This window comes from Lipophrys pholis, assembly GCF_963383615.2.
Source record: "Lipophrys pholis genome assembly, chromosome: 1".
Lineage (NCBI taxonomy): Eukaryota > Metazoa > Chordata > Actinopteri > Blenniiformes > Blenniidae > Lipophrys > Lipophrys pholis.
In genome coordinates, this window is record NC_137635.1 from 35,681,756 (window position 1) to 35,697,013 (window position 15,258).

General features: G+C 39.7%; 1 protein-coding gene across 3 annotated transcripts in view; it reads left to right on the top strand.

Moving 5' to 3' along the window:
* Positions 1-14,602: 14,602 nt before the first annotated feature.
* Positions 14,603-15,258, top strand: part of astn1 (astrotactin 1) — a gene marked incomplete at its 3' end in the record, with an annotated part of 367,742 nt that continues 367,086 nt past the window's right edge. For 2 of the 3 annotated variants that reach the window (XM_080461072.1, XM_080461073.1), the window contains exon 1: positions 14,603-14,960. In XM_080461072.1, coding sequence (XP_080317198.1) covers positions 14,663-14,960 — 298 coding nt within the window. In that variant the 5' untranslated portion in view covers positions 14,603-14,662. The remainder of the gene's footprint in view (positions 14,961-15,258) is intronic. The other variant, XM_080461074.1, reaches the window with a different exon arrangement.

Genomic DNA, 15,258 nt, shown 5'->3' on the forward strand with positions numbered 1-15,258 from the left:
AGCAAGTATCAGACACTGTGTCTATTGCTGCCTTGCTCTCTGTGTGAAATCCACATTTTCAGGTCCGTTTACACAACAATGACTAATAGTGTATCCGCAAAACTTTGTTCACTTTTGAGGGGGTCCGTTTACACAACACTGTATCCGCAAAGTTTTTACAGTGGCTCCCAAAGTCGAATGGTTCGTTCACGATCGCTATTCCCCCCTGCAGAGACTGCAGGAGCGCTCTTACTGCGCATGCGTATATCTCCTCCTTCTTCCTGTTGAAAATTGTTCCTTCTGCTCATGCGCCTGTAAACAAACATGGCGGAACCGTCGTGGTATGACTATTCTAGTTTTTTTGTCCATATCGGTAGTTTTCTAGTTGAGACTCACCCCTGATAGCGTCCGATTCGTCATCGGTCCATATGAATGTCGGGTTCTCTCGATTTTGTTCACGTTTATAGCGTATTGTTCTATGCACACATGTCTGTGTGGTGTCATTACAAAATCAAGCAACAGCGCTCTCCTGGGGCCCGGCATACTAACTACATTGTTGTCAGTGTGTCCGCTGCTACAGTGTGAACGCACCCAATTTTTTCAAACGGGTTTGACGTCACATGAAACGTTGCCGTGTAAACGGGCCAAAGAGCTGGAATATTCAAAGTACAATAGTGAACTGAACGTTTGCTGAAGTAGTGTGTTTGTGTGATTTTAAGTGATGGTTTGTTTCAGCCACAGTATGTACTTACAGAGAAGTTCTGCTGGAAGTGTATGTAATCAATCCGAAGACCGCTAAGATGTGGAAAAACTCAGTTTTGTGGGAGTATTTGTGCATCTATACTGATCAATATAGAAGGTCACTGATAAGGTCAGATGATGGTCCTGGTAAAGTTATATTTGGGCTCAGCAAAGTAGTTGTGGCTGTAATGCTCAATGCAACTTTCCTGAAAGGCACGGTAGCATGACATGTGTGTCTTATCACAAGCGTACTTCAATCATATTTGTAGTTCTTTTATGATCAGTGTGACAACTGATACTTTGTCCCTTGACTGTTTTTAGTATATTTTTTTGAAATATGAAAAAAAACAAAAAACTGCAGCCTCACCAGCTGTATGAAAATTCTAGAAATGTTCAATCGATGACATATGTGAACGCTTTACCGATATACATTTGGATCATTTGCATTTACAGTATTTTCAGTTTCAGAGATGTGGCCTATGATCATAAAACAATAGATTATGATCCTGCATAGCAGGGTAAAAAGTTAAAAACTCGGCTGACTCCCTTGCTGGACTTCATTCCCCTGGCAACAGTCTTTCTATTGCAACAGTAGAAGTTTTACTTTTAGAGAGAAGCAGTGAATGATCTGCCAAATCAATAAATAGTTAGAAACACTGCACCAAGAAATTGCTAAAAATGTTCAATCAAAGTAACTGTTCTTGGTTTTATATGAACCCATGAATCAATGAATCATGATTTAATGGTTTAACACACCCAGTATAACTGCAGATTTTAGGTGTTGTACAGTGCACATGTGTCTACACACTGGAATATTAGAAGTAGGGGAAAAAATGAAATGATGGATGGATGGATGGATGGATGGATGGATGGATGGATGGATGGATGGATGGATGGTGTGTCCTGGCTATCTCACCAAAGAAAGTCAACCAGCAATAGCCAGTTTGTGTCACAGACTGTGCTACATGTGTGAGCAATAGACGCATGTAGAAAGGTACAAAACCAAACAGACGTCTAAAGTTAATCTTCACAGATGGGGTAAGTCTTCCATCAACCCAGTCCTGGTTTGGTCCTGTGTGAAACCAATACAATACATAGATTCACTGATTCAAAATTTCGACACAATACAATCTCCTTTTAAGCATAAGTCTCATTGGTGTCTGACAAATGTATACGTCATGCATGTAACTGCTACTATGGCGAAGTGTATTTTTTGCCTCATGCTTCTCGTTTAGAACTTGTTTCCACGCAACATGTGCAGGCAAGACACACAACTGACACTGTACTGAATAGTTTAACAATTATTATGAATTTTGAGGCAGATTCGTGATTCAAATGGGTTTGTTTTTTTATCATGTACATCACAGATAGGCAACCATCATCAGCATAAAGGCCCCAGAAATGTTAAAATGGATAACACATGCAGCTACTTATTTCTTGAATTATTATTGGGTAGAGCAAGTATGAATGGATCAATTGGTGAGTCCGAGGAATCTAGGAGTCAGTTTTACTCAATCCACACGTTTTCATTTGGTATTATTAAGTGAAAACATAAATTCTGAAGATGGTTGCTGAATCTGTCAGGTCACAAAGAAGGAAGACAGATTTCCAATTTCATCAAAGTTTTAGGGAAGAATCAAATGTTAATTGCATGCTAGTAGCTGGGGAGGATGGTCATGACTAAAGCTGAAAAGACCGAGGCCTTTCTACCACCATTCATCCCTCAGGTGTTCACAAATACGTCCCCCATCCTCCTCACACAAAGTCCTCACAGGCCATTGTGATGTAATAGTATTCTGGAAGAGCAGAGCTCATTATGCACATGTCGATAAATAATTAATGCCCTTAACAAATTATCCATCACCAGAATTTGTTAAAATATTTATCGACTAACATATTACACAATATTGTAGCTCATATCTGCTCATTACGCCGCCTGCCTGAGCCGCAGAGCTCTGATTCCAATAAGTGATTCTTTGCGGCGGCATACTGGTTGATGTCTGAATGATGGAGGGAGACCCTGCACCTACTGTGTGCATTGTGGACATCTGTTAAGAAAACAAAGCACATTTAATTGGCTTGTCAGATCAAAGCTTTTCTACAAACACTACTTACCAGATTAACAGCTGTGTGTCTTCACAACAGTCAGTGGTTTTGGGGTTGAATCAAGTTAACGCTGCATAGAGAGCATGCTGTGTGCAAGACCAACAAGAGCTCCTTTTCATCTGTGTTTCATTTATCCTGATGAAAGTCTTTCTGTTGTAATATCTAAATCCTCTTTAATAAGTGGGACAGCCAGAGATATGCATCTTGTAAAAGAAATTAATATAAAGCCTTCGAAAACTGAGGCATTGTTGGTTTCACAGTGAGTCATGGTGACTTAATGAAAAGACAAGGCAGCATACAAGAACAGATGTGTTTGAGAGATGAGTTCAGGGAGTACACTTTGGATACTGTGCAGTAAGTGAATCATTATAACAGAAATATACCTTGGTAAGAGGTGTCAAAGAAGAAATAATGTGGCTTATTTCTTGTTTCTTTTGTGAGAGAACACTTGTTGTGTATATGTGTGTGTGAGGGGGACGAGTGCAGTTTCTTGTTACCATGGTGATTAATGTCATCAGAGTTTTTTTAATCAAATGTAATTCAAATAAAGGAAAAGCAATTCACAGGGTCAAACAATCAGTCTACATAAGATATAGATCTACTCAAACCAAAGAGAACCATGGATGAACATAGATAGTGTAAAAGCCCAAAGACTGGGTTGATTTCATCTTTTATAATGAGGTATAGTTTGACTCATAAAACGCTATTCAATTATTATGCAAGGCAGCACTCCTATTGAGCTCGACAATGCCTGTAATGATATCAGCTCTAAGTGTCTATTCATTTGTTTTAGTGGCTCGCAATGGCTGTGAATCAGAGTGGAAACAAGATAAGAAAAAATACGTAAAATATCTTGGCCCCCTAGACACCGTCTCTGGATTCTGTTGAGGGATCCGGGGTGTTTCTTCATTACCCTTGGTGGGTTTCAAGCTTGACCCAAGGGCCTTTTCCCAAATGGATATAGACAGGATACCTCCACAGGGGAAATGTCTGAATGGTATCCCTGTCAGATGCCGAAGGCACCACAACTGGATGCAAAATATTTCCCCTTATTACTGGTCACAGCAAATCTGGTCTTATAAACTTTTTAAATTTGTTTTTAAAATCAGTTTCGCCACTGCAAAAATAGCAATACTCCTTCCAAGGATCCAAATATATGATTAGAAAAACACCATGCAATGGAGTGAATATATAGGGAATTTTAACTATGATGGAACATTATTCAAAACACAGGAATGAAAAGTTAAAGTACAAAAGGAAAAACATAATTTGCTTGTTAGCAGGTATATAAACTGATAAAAATGTAGATGATTCCTCCTTCCTGTTTATGTCTTCTTGGGAGTAGTGTTCCACCGGGGTAAACACCAGCATAGAGGCTGGTAGCGTCAGTCAAGCTGCCCCCAACGTGGATGCATAAGTTAGGTTGACAGGAGGCCTCTGGAGATGATCCATGCTGCTTGACAGAGGAACCAAGAGTCTAATTTTAGCTATGAAAGGAAACCTGAACATTTGACAGTGAGTTTACCAACCCTGGCAGATGCATTAGATGGTTTGTAGCCTTGCCACATAGGGTTTTCCTGTTTCTTTATCCAGAATTTGTGGTGCAACATGAAATAATGTATTTGTTCCTTTGTGTGCTGCGAGGACTCACCCACAGACTAACCTATTCCTTCTTTTGAGCTTCCACATAGTGATCTGAGTCTTCTTCCATTCTGGTCTTAAGCTCATGTCATCTCCAATAATCCTTTGAGCAGCTTTATTTGACATGCTTTGGGGCATTTCTCACAGCTTTGTCTCTTTAGTGATAAGATCTGTGCATGTAAGGCATCTTCCTTTCAAGTGTGGAATTAACTTTTTCCAAGTGACCTTTTCTTGTCTCAGCCAGATGTTTTCTACAAAGAACAAATGGCATTTTGTTCTTTTAAAGCCCCGGTGGACTCATTCTTCTTTCTCTTTTGTTAGACAGATCATTAGAAGTGATAGTGAGCTGTGGCATGAACACTGCCATGTTGACATCTGGTCATCATACTGATATCCTTTGGCTGACAGTACAGATAGTGGCATTTGTCAAGTTAAAAAAAAATCACAGTTTCATTTTGGACACTTAACTTAACTTAACTTAATTTAACTTAACGTCACTTAAGTTAACTTAACTTTAATTTAATTAAATTCAATTATGGATTGGTTAGTGAGGTTCATCATGATGACTTAAAAAAACCACCAAGTCATCCGATAAGTCTATTTATTCATATGTTGACAGGTGACCAACATAATTTGTAATTATTGCAACTGTTTTGCCGTGTCAGATCATGTGGAGACACATAAAAATAGGCAGCAGCAAGCTGAGCGACCGAACAGATTGTACAGTTGTATGGAAATATGGTTCAGTATGTGTCTTTTGCTTTCTTACTCTTTGTCACCAAGGTAATGTTTGTAGACACATTTGTGCTTACTTTATAAAGAATAGGTAATGTATTTAATTCATACTAGTTGTATATTTTGCTAAATTGATATTAGAAATGAATGAAATGGCAAGAAGTGAGGCAATCAGTACCTCTGTCTCACTTGGGTATTTTTTTACATTTATAAGAAAAGGAAATATGCTTATACTTCTGAGTGGTTGAAGTACAGTATGTACAGTGCACCAAAATTGTAGCTTGTCCCCTTAAAACACTCACAATTCAATGAAAGAGGTGATCATCACTTTCATATGTTTAAGTGCATAGTGTGGAGCATATCATAAGGCCTTGAGGCAATCAGATGTAAAACACAATATTTATGAGTGTTTTAAGTTGTAAATCGGTCAGATTTGACCTGAACACGACAGGAGGGTTAAAATAATGTATAATGTGTATACTATTGAAAAATGCACAGAAGTCAACAAACTGCTTGGCAAATAAAACAATTGCAGCTGTCATTCCTACAATGTGAAACCATAACATAACCATGGACACTATTGTATCTTTTGTTTTTGACCATTGCGCTATACATAAATCAATACTTGACCATGCAACCATACAATCCTGTTTGATTGGATAAACATGTTTTTTTTGTGTGTGTGTTTTTTATCAGCACCTGGCTGGATAAAGGATGAAAACAATTATGACCAGCAACCATCCTGTGAAGTCTGAAACGTCTGAGAAAAAGCAATAACATACATTCATAATGTGTTTATACAGAAAGATTAATGACTGCATTCCACAGATGGAGTCATACAGTATGTCAGGGAGTGAGTGAGTGAGTGATCACTTTCTTGTAATCTGTTTAATCCTATAAGATAGAAGTTCGGTGCTGCCTCATTCACTTCTCAACCTTTTTTCACTACATCAAACCAATTAATTATTGTGGCTCTAATAAAGAGATCTTACTGAGCAAAGTTACAATGTGACACGAGAACCGAATTCACAGCAGCACTGTTGCCGAGGTTGCAAATGTCTTTCTGCTTGAATATTTAAGATCTCTCATCGTGAGGAAAAACTCTTGTAATATTTCCCTAGCCAGGGGTTTGTGCTGTATCTTTTTTTGGTAATGATAATTCCTCTAGTCAACCAGTCCCTGGTTGCCATGGCAATCTCTCACACTGCAGGCAGTTGGCTGGTTTGAGAAGTTGAGCTAAGAGTGATCATCTGTGTCTGATTTACGGACTTTGTGTACTCAGACAGCAGTGGAAGGAGATTTTATTTTTGTTTGGTTTTTTTTATTACGGTGTTTTTTTGTGATTAACCAAGGCCTGTGAGTTGTGAGGTTCAGGGTTTAAAAAAAAACCCAACGACAACAAAAAAAATTTAAAACTGCAGAGTGCAGCAAAAACTTACTCATCTGAAGTGTCACATTTAAACCTAATTTTGAAATATCTACTGATTAAAACCCAATTCCAAATTTATTTTGGTCTCATTTTCTTAGTGTCCAGCAGGGGGACTTGTGCAGTTATGAAACGGAACATGATCTGTTACTGATGGTAAGATTTGTTTTGTATATCTACATTGGTACCACAAGACTTGCTTTACCGGGCCGGTCTTTTCGTAGATCCATAGATAAATCAGCCAATCAGCAATTGGCTCCTTTCCATCAAGTACTTTTGTAAGCCCTCTGTATAAAAGCATGCACAATTAAAACTGCATTGGACTTGACTCATTTAAACTAGTATAGCTAACATTAATGTCGTAAGTGAATCATGGTCTTGTTACACTTGCATACAAAGCCAATAGAAGTATATTTTGTACCAATATAATTAAAACCCACACCATCTGCCCCTGGCTGCAGATTTAGATTGCTGTTCATACTAATCTTCATGGTTTTACGTTTTCATATTTGTTAACCTCTCATCATCATGCATTACTGTGATTGGCAAAACTCCACAGACCACAGTCTCTCATTTAAATGTCCATATCAGGTAATTGGTTGTATAGTCACACTGTAAAACCTACAGGTCCAGTTTAAGAAGTTTTGAAAAGGGGTGGATTTAATGATTTCAGCATGAAGACTCTTCTACTTAAAAGCCAATGGTAAAAATCTATGGTTCTAGCAAGGACGTGTATGAAGAAAATGTTGTTTGGATGCTCATAGATTGCTGTTAAACCTCATAGGGCTTTTCTTTATCCATTGATAGTGCTTTCCACATACGTAAACTGTATTTGCCTTAAGCACTAATGCAACTCCATACCATCAGAGATGTGAGCTTTTGAACTATATGCTGGTAATAAGACGAATGGTTCCTGGTCTCTTCAGCTGCAGGAAACAGCATCCCGAGCTTCTCTTAAGAATCTGAAATGTCGATTAATTTGACCACAGAGAAATTTTTCATTTAGCCTAATTCCATTTTGAATGAGCACTGGTCCAAAAAAATAGGCAGGGTCTTTAAACTGTATTCACAAATGACTTCTTTCTTAGTTATTAACTTGCTTTTGTGGGTTGCCATGAACAATTGGCAGTGTTTGTGTGCCCGTGCAGTGGTTCAGGTTGAAGAAATATGTTTGTTTTTGTTTTTTTGTTTGTTTTTAAGACACTGTTCACACAAAAGCCAATGAACCTAATTCTTTACAAAATGCTCCCACACCTGGTTTTTAATCATACAACTTATTTTCAAGGCCTTTTGTTGCTCCTTTCCCAACTATTTCCCAGTGTTGCTGCAATGGAAAGGTTATCTTCGGGTTTACATCTGGTCTATGTTTTACAGGATACAAAGAATTGTAAAAAAGACCATTAAAGATATTGCATGAGATACTGTATTTACATAGAAAATACCATCCCAACCTTTTTCGAATAGCTGTTGTACATGAAGCTAAACACAAGCTGTTTTTGGAGAGGAGTGTTTGTTAACCAAACAACAGCCGTATTGCATTTGCCTGAGTGATTATCTTCTTTTTTTTGTTTGTTTTTTAGGGTTTTTGATGATTACAAACGACTCTGAGCCTCTGCTCCAGATTGAAGCTAGAGAAGATTGCGAGTTTTGCCATCACAAACACATGGGCATGCACATATACCAACCAATTTCAGGCATTCGCTATCCACCAGTGGTGGGTTGAAAGTCTCCTGTCCAGTATGTCTGAAGTCCCACGTTTAGATCACATGTGTAGCACTTGAAGTGAGCGTAACTGTAACTGCAGGAAAGATGGCTTGAACTGGTTGTTTTAAGCTTCAAGAGGATGATGACAAAGGCATTTTCTAAGCTGTAATCAACTTTGCAGGCCATGCAGAAGCTGAGGGGAGAACGTGAAAGTGAAAAGATGAATTTGTTTGCCCCTGATCACAGAACGACCTATACAGCGGGCCAGAGCCTTACGAGTTTGGCAACGGGAAGAGTCTCGAGATTAAACAGAGAGATCTTTCTCTTGATCAGGCCCTTGGTCTGCCCTCCCCGCCAGCCCTGCACCTGCTAGTCACAGCCCCCTGATATATGTGTTCTCTTCTTCCCTTCCCTCTTCTTTTTTTCTCTTTTCTGCCTCTCAACTTTCACTGACTGTCTTTCTTCTACTCTCCCATCTCCCACTCACCCTTCCACCCTTTCCACCGCTTTTGATTATCAACAGCGACCCAGAGCCCATGCGAGCAAATCTATCGGAATTTCATCTCTGCCTCGCATGCAATGACTTTTACATGCGCACACTCGCACAATCTCTTCACACACACTTCAGTGTTTATGTGCACAGAGTCTCACGCCCACACACACACACACACACACACACACACACACACACACACACACACACACACACACACACACACACACACACACATGGAAACCTATTTCATTTTCTTTCCTTCTGCACTGTAATTGCACACATGTTGGAAATGTGCATAATCCAGACTACACTCAAGTCCCTCTTTTTTTCTACCTGCTTATCACTGCATGGAGACACATTTCCAACTATGGAAAATTCCATTGCAATCTTTCATTCCAAATTAAGAAAGCTTCCGATAAGTTGCAGAATGATGTCTTGAAAGTAAATAAGGGCTTTATCCTTGGATTATAATTGCATGAACACAGAAATTTCAAATACAGAGAGCCTCCCCTGTCTAAAATCACCAACTAGATCTTCTTGTGTGACACAGCGATTAAAATGACTGCGTCACCATGACATCTGGTTGCGCAGCAGATTAAACTTCTATTTCAAATCTCACCATCAACTGGACATAGTTTGTTAGAAAGTTTATGTGAAACAAGTTGTTACATGTCTGCTTAAGAATCAGACATGCTACATGTCTACTACCAAATTGCATGGTAGCTTGGATCCCCCTACCTCCATACATAGATTCCATACTTCTTTGTGTCAGGCTGCTTAATCTGATAAACATTCATCCAACATATACTGGGCCGCTGGAGATATTTTCTCCATGCCTATCCAGGAGCTTATCATCTCCAGGTTTCACTGCTGTATCTGTTCCTCACCAGAGCCCCCGGGTCTACCATTAGTTGCTGCTGCTGTCGACCTGGTCATCCGTCTCCTCTGGTTTTCCCACAGCTCTCTGCCCGGTGACCAACAGGGCACTCCCTCCAAGACATGATCAAACCATATGCTTCAGTGTGAGGCACCTCCGCTCTCTCTCTCTCTCTCTCTCTCTCTCTCTCTCTCTCTCTCTCTCTCTCTATCTATTTATCTATCTATCTTTTTTTCTTCACATGATAATAACAATAAAGAGTAAGCAGGTCTGGAACTGTGGGCCAAAATGAGCAGCACACTTCTTTTTGGAGAACAGACATCTAGTAAAATATAGAGAAAACATGATTTATTAAAACTTAAAATGGAAGCTAAATTCTGGTGCCACAAAGAAAAACTAAAAACAAAAAAACAACAACTGCCACCTTACAACAATTTAGAAGGAGAGAATTTTTGATCATGAGAGGTTTAAAACCTACCGTGCGGGTTTTTTTTTAATACCGACATTATCATGCCAATACTCACTCCTCATTTCAAAACACAAATCTTTAAGCATTTTCAATGTAGCTCCGAACAAAGTGCTACTTGTTCTATTTTTGCATTTTACAAATTTGGCTGACTTATTAATCTTCTCTCGAGTGTCTCCAGGGACAATGTGCGCAAAGCACCTATCATGTGTCAATGTGACTGTAACAGAGCTGCAGAATAAACTTTGAGAAAGCGCTCACTGAAGACTCACTCTACAAGTATTCGACAAATGGCTTTTTTTCAAAGTGAAAATAGTTTTTCTAGAGGAATATTTTCATGGCTGTAATGCTGCTGTCAGAATGTGCAGAAGCAGGCGAGTGCTTTGCGGGGTGGCTTCAAATCAAAGCATGTTTCACAGTAAGGTCAGGCGTGCTGATGTGTCGTTAGCAGATTGTGGATGTTTTAAAAGAACTGTTTTTGTGGGATTTGGTGACATAAAGAAAAAAAAAACGAGGACATTGTCTCACGTTTACCCCGCAGAAAGACAAAGACAGTATATCCGATGCTGCCACCGTGTGTGAACAACTTTTTGAAGACTTTCATTTGGAATTCAATACAATGAACTACAAGAGCTACCAGAAACTACAAAGGGGTGAACACACTGAGGAGGGAAGCTGCTCCAAAACCATTATACCTTATTTGAATAATGACTTTCACCAGTAGCTTGAGGAACCATAAATAATGGATGTGAGATTTTGTGCTCGCTGCCTCTTCTATTGCCGTTAACCTCTCACTTTTATCTCACTGTGAATTGCCATGTCTAATCTACCTCAATATATTCGTTTAATTTCTAAGTTCAACCTTAAAACAACGCCCTATATTGCTGAGTTTTTCTGTCTGATGAAGACAGAAAGAGGGATAAAAATGGCGGTTAATAGGAGACCACAGAGCTGCTTAAATATTAAATGGACAGCAGTGACACAGAAAACACAATCTTCTTTTCTTACGGCTTTGCATCCCAATCCAAATGGCAATTGTGCGGTCAACAAAACAGCCTAGGGATTTAGACTCTGAAAGCCCTGTGCAAATATCAGTCTCAGTGCAATTTCAGTCGAGTTTGTCTCTGTAATTGTTTGTCAGTTTTATTGTAGTAGCAGTCTTTTTGTATGAAAACATGCTGTAAAAGACTCAAGTCAATGTTCATGCATAATGTCATTGCCCTCTGGAATGTGTTATTTGGAACGCTAAAGCTGCAATAATCAGTGATTTCATGTTAAAGAGGAAGGGATGATTACAATACAGTGAGGATCCCTTGCAGAGAGTGGACACTTCAGTTTGTGGTTATCTATTTTTGCCAAAAAGCTTTATAGTGGTATGAATGTACTTGTTTGGATTTTCCGGTCCTTCATTGGCTTCCACTGGCAAACACTTCTCCAGGCCTTGCCCAGTGTATATGAAATTACTATAAACTTAAAACTTAAAAAGAAATCTTTGCCAAGGCTACTGTCCAAGCGGGCATATGAATGAAGTGTGAAGAAGGTTTATGCTTATTCAAAACAAACATTTAACTTGACACCATTCTAAGAAGAGTTTTCTTCTTCCTTGTCTGTGACATTCAAAGCATCAATCTAGATCATCTTTGGTCGCACAGTGTGTGATGGTGGGCGCTCCTGTCTCGTACCAGGAATTTCCCAGGTGTGAGTCAGGGACTTGTTTGCATGTTCTTCCTATGCATGTGGAGATGCAACCGCATGCATATCAGCCTGACCGGTGACTCCAGATTGTTTGAATGTGTTTCTGATTTTCTGTTTCCCTGTTCATCCTGTGATAGACTGGCAACATGCCTCCCACTGACCTTATGATTGACTGCTGTATGCACACATTTAAAAACAATTTTCCTGAGGTTACATATGAAACGTGTATCATTAGAATTGACAGGCTGAATTATTTATGTATGACATCAGTGTGTGATTTTCGCAGTGTTGAAAGGCAGGCGTTAAAATGCTCAAACCAATCAGTGTGGGTCATTGCAATACAAGGAGCCAGTAAACAACATTACAGAGTTCCACTTTAAATGCAGCTATATCCATGTAGGAAAAAAAAGCTCATCATCTTTGTATATTCTTCTCCGCTAATAAAATATATGGTTGATAAAGACACCTGCTGTTGTGGATGGTACCCGCAGCGATGCCCTGATTTTTCAATTTGCAAATAAGTCTCTGTACAAATTCCAGTAATAAAGTAAAAAAAAAATGCATGCTGGGATGTACACCCACACAGTGCAATTACATTTATTTATATGACCCGTCTTTATTTGTTCATCTACATCATTCTTTTTATGAAAAATACATCATAAGAATGGTTGTTATGGCTGTAAAATGCTCAAGTTGCTGCTGCACTAAAACTGGAAAAAAAACAACTTGTATGATTGGCATTGAACCTTTGAACAGAGGATTTTCAATTTTTTTTATTTCTCAATTTCAATAAAACTGAAAATGATACAAACATTTTTCTATTGTGTTTAGGTGGCAACACATTTGTATTTTCTGAATCATATCAGACTATCCACACGCAAAAGTGCTGTCACGAACCTCTAAGTCTTTAAGAATTCAAGCATGTAAAGCCACTGAAATGATATGACAGATCGTTCTGTTTTTCTTGATCATTTTGTGAGTTTACACACTCAGCATTCCCCTTGATATTTCCCTTGTCTGGTCTTATTTCTGTTCAATAAAGGTTATCAAGCTGAAATGCGAGTTGTTTTTTTTTCAGTGAGCAAGTAATAAGTCATGAGAAGAGGAATGAAGTCTTGCATTGTTGTTTACTGATTAAGATCTTAAAGTACTGCAATAAAACGACATAATAGTCATCTTGTTATGTTTTGCTTGAGATCATCAGAGAAGCTTTCTAAGTTTGGTTTTTAGATTGTAGTTGAAGTGTTTTTAAACTGGACTGGATGTTTTTGAACGTTCTGTCTAATGTCATCCCACTATATTTATCAAGGAGGTGGTTCTGGGTTTAATCCAGGATATTTTCCACCGTGTAGCCTTTCACAGTGGAACACAGGTGTAGAATAGATGCTATGTTTGTTTAGCTTGCATTTAAGTTGAATCATAAAGGGGTCCTGAAAATTTCACTTTCCAATTGCGGATGTTCATCCCAAAATATACTTTACCGATAAAGTACTTGAGATAGGCCAAATATTAAAACACACTACATATACACTGTTATTAAGAGTAGATCATGCTGGCTCTCTTCAAAGAAGAAGAAATATTCGTATTTTCAAAACCAGCCAAATTTCAAAGCACTTCAAATGCACTAAAGTTTTCTTCTGTTCTGGCATTTCCAATTAAAATGCAAACATAAACATATGCTGGACATCTGTTGTGATTGATACAGTGCAATATACCATTCACAGCAATGTTTTGTGCTTGCCTACATGCAAAAATCCAACAATGCCTGTTGTATTATTGCCTTAGCATTTCATTTCTTTTTTTTTTTTTTATCAGTGAAGAACTATTTTACATGGAAATTGTGGTTTCGGCTGTCCTGCAAGCAGTTGATCAGCTCTTCCATTCCTGGTTTTGTTTGTGAGAAGTTCCTCAAATTGCTCTGAATGGAGGTTGAGCACCTTGCACGGCAGCTGTCACCATTGAGGTGTGAATGTATTTGAATTTATTCGGATGGAACTATTAACATATCCACTAATAGATTGTAGTAGTCTTGCTTTTCAGTCAAAGTGATTTTGTGAATAAAGGCGTGTCTATACGGCAGACACTCATTTGAGTTTTAATAATGATTTTTGTGCATGATCCATCCCTCCATACTGCTTCATCCAACAGGGTTGCCCTGTAGGATTCAGATGCTCATTGGAATCGGGTGTATTGGAGCAGGGAAACATAAGACATTCAGGGCAGCTTTCTCCAATCCTATAGTCCTGGAGGACCTCTTGTATGCCTCGTTTCGGTCTCTCCATGCTGCCTGATTGTAATGATAGCATCTTATAAAATGTTTTATCAGTAGTTGCGGGACAAACTTTGGACGTCCATCCATGCTCCTTGTGGAGTGTCCACCCGATTAAAAAGCACAGACAAACTGATAAAGATGCTCATTTGAATTACAAACAGATGAAATGCAACTTTGGAAGAAAAAAAAAAAAAAAAAAGCCAAACAATATTTAAATTACAAATGGTGGGGCTTTTGGTGAGGACACCCCCAGGGCGCATATCCTGTTGGTAATCTATAATCAGACATTAGAGAGCCATTTGGAGAGTTTGTCGATCAATTGCAGTAAAAGGGGTCATCGGCATTCCAACACGAGCTCACACGCGCTCAGTGTTGAAATCCAGCGATTGATCATACGAGTAAAACAAGAAGCGTTTGTTTCCCACACTGCGAGAGCCCGCCGGCGGAGTGCGCGCCCCCTCCTCACTCATCCGCCGGGCTGAGCGACGGAAGGAAGGCAGAGAAGCTGAGCGTAGAGACGGGAGATGGCGAGCATCAACATGGGGCTGCCGCTGCCGGGGCTCGTCTGGCTCCTCCTGGCCATCCTAGCCGCCGATGTCCGGTGTCTTAACGGGGACGAGGACCAGAACCAGGACACCGAGTGCAAGATGAAGAGCGTCACCGTGTCGGCGCTGCCGTTTCTGCGGGAGAACGACCTGAGCATCATGCACAGTCCGTCGGCCTCCGAGCCCAAGCTGCTCTTCTCCGTGAGGAACGATTTTCCCGGAGACGTCGTGGTCGTGGACGACCTGGAAAACACCGAGCTGCCCTTCTTCGTCCTGGGTGAGTGTTTGGAAGCGCGGCGGTCCGAGCGGCTCATTAGCCTCATTAGCCTCGCTCATCAGGCGGATTAAAGCTTCTCACCGTCCCCATCACTACACCGGAGCATCTGTTTACCAGCTAAGGCCCGGCTACACACCTCGGTTCATACCGCAGCTGAAATAACAACAACGGCAAATATCCTGAGCGCGCAGATGTTTCGAATTCCTCCTAATTATTCAGTCTCGTTGCTAATTGACTTCACCTGGCGTTGCTAGCGCGTGCTGCTGCATCTGCACTGAGCATGTCTTAATGTTGTCAT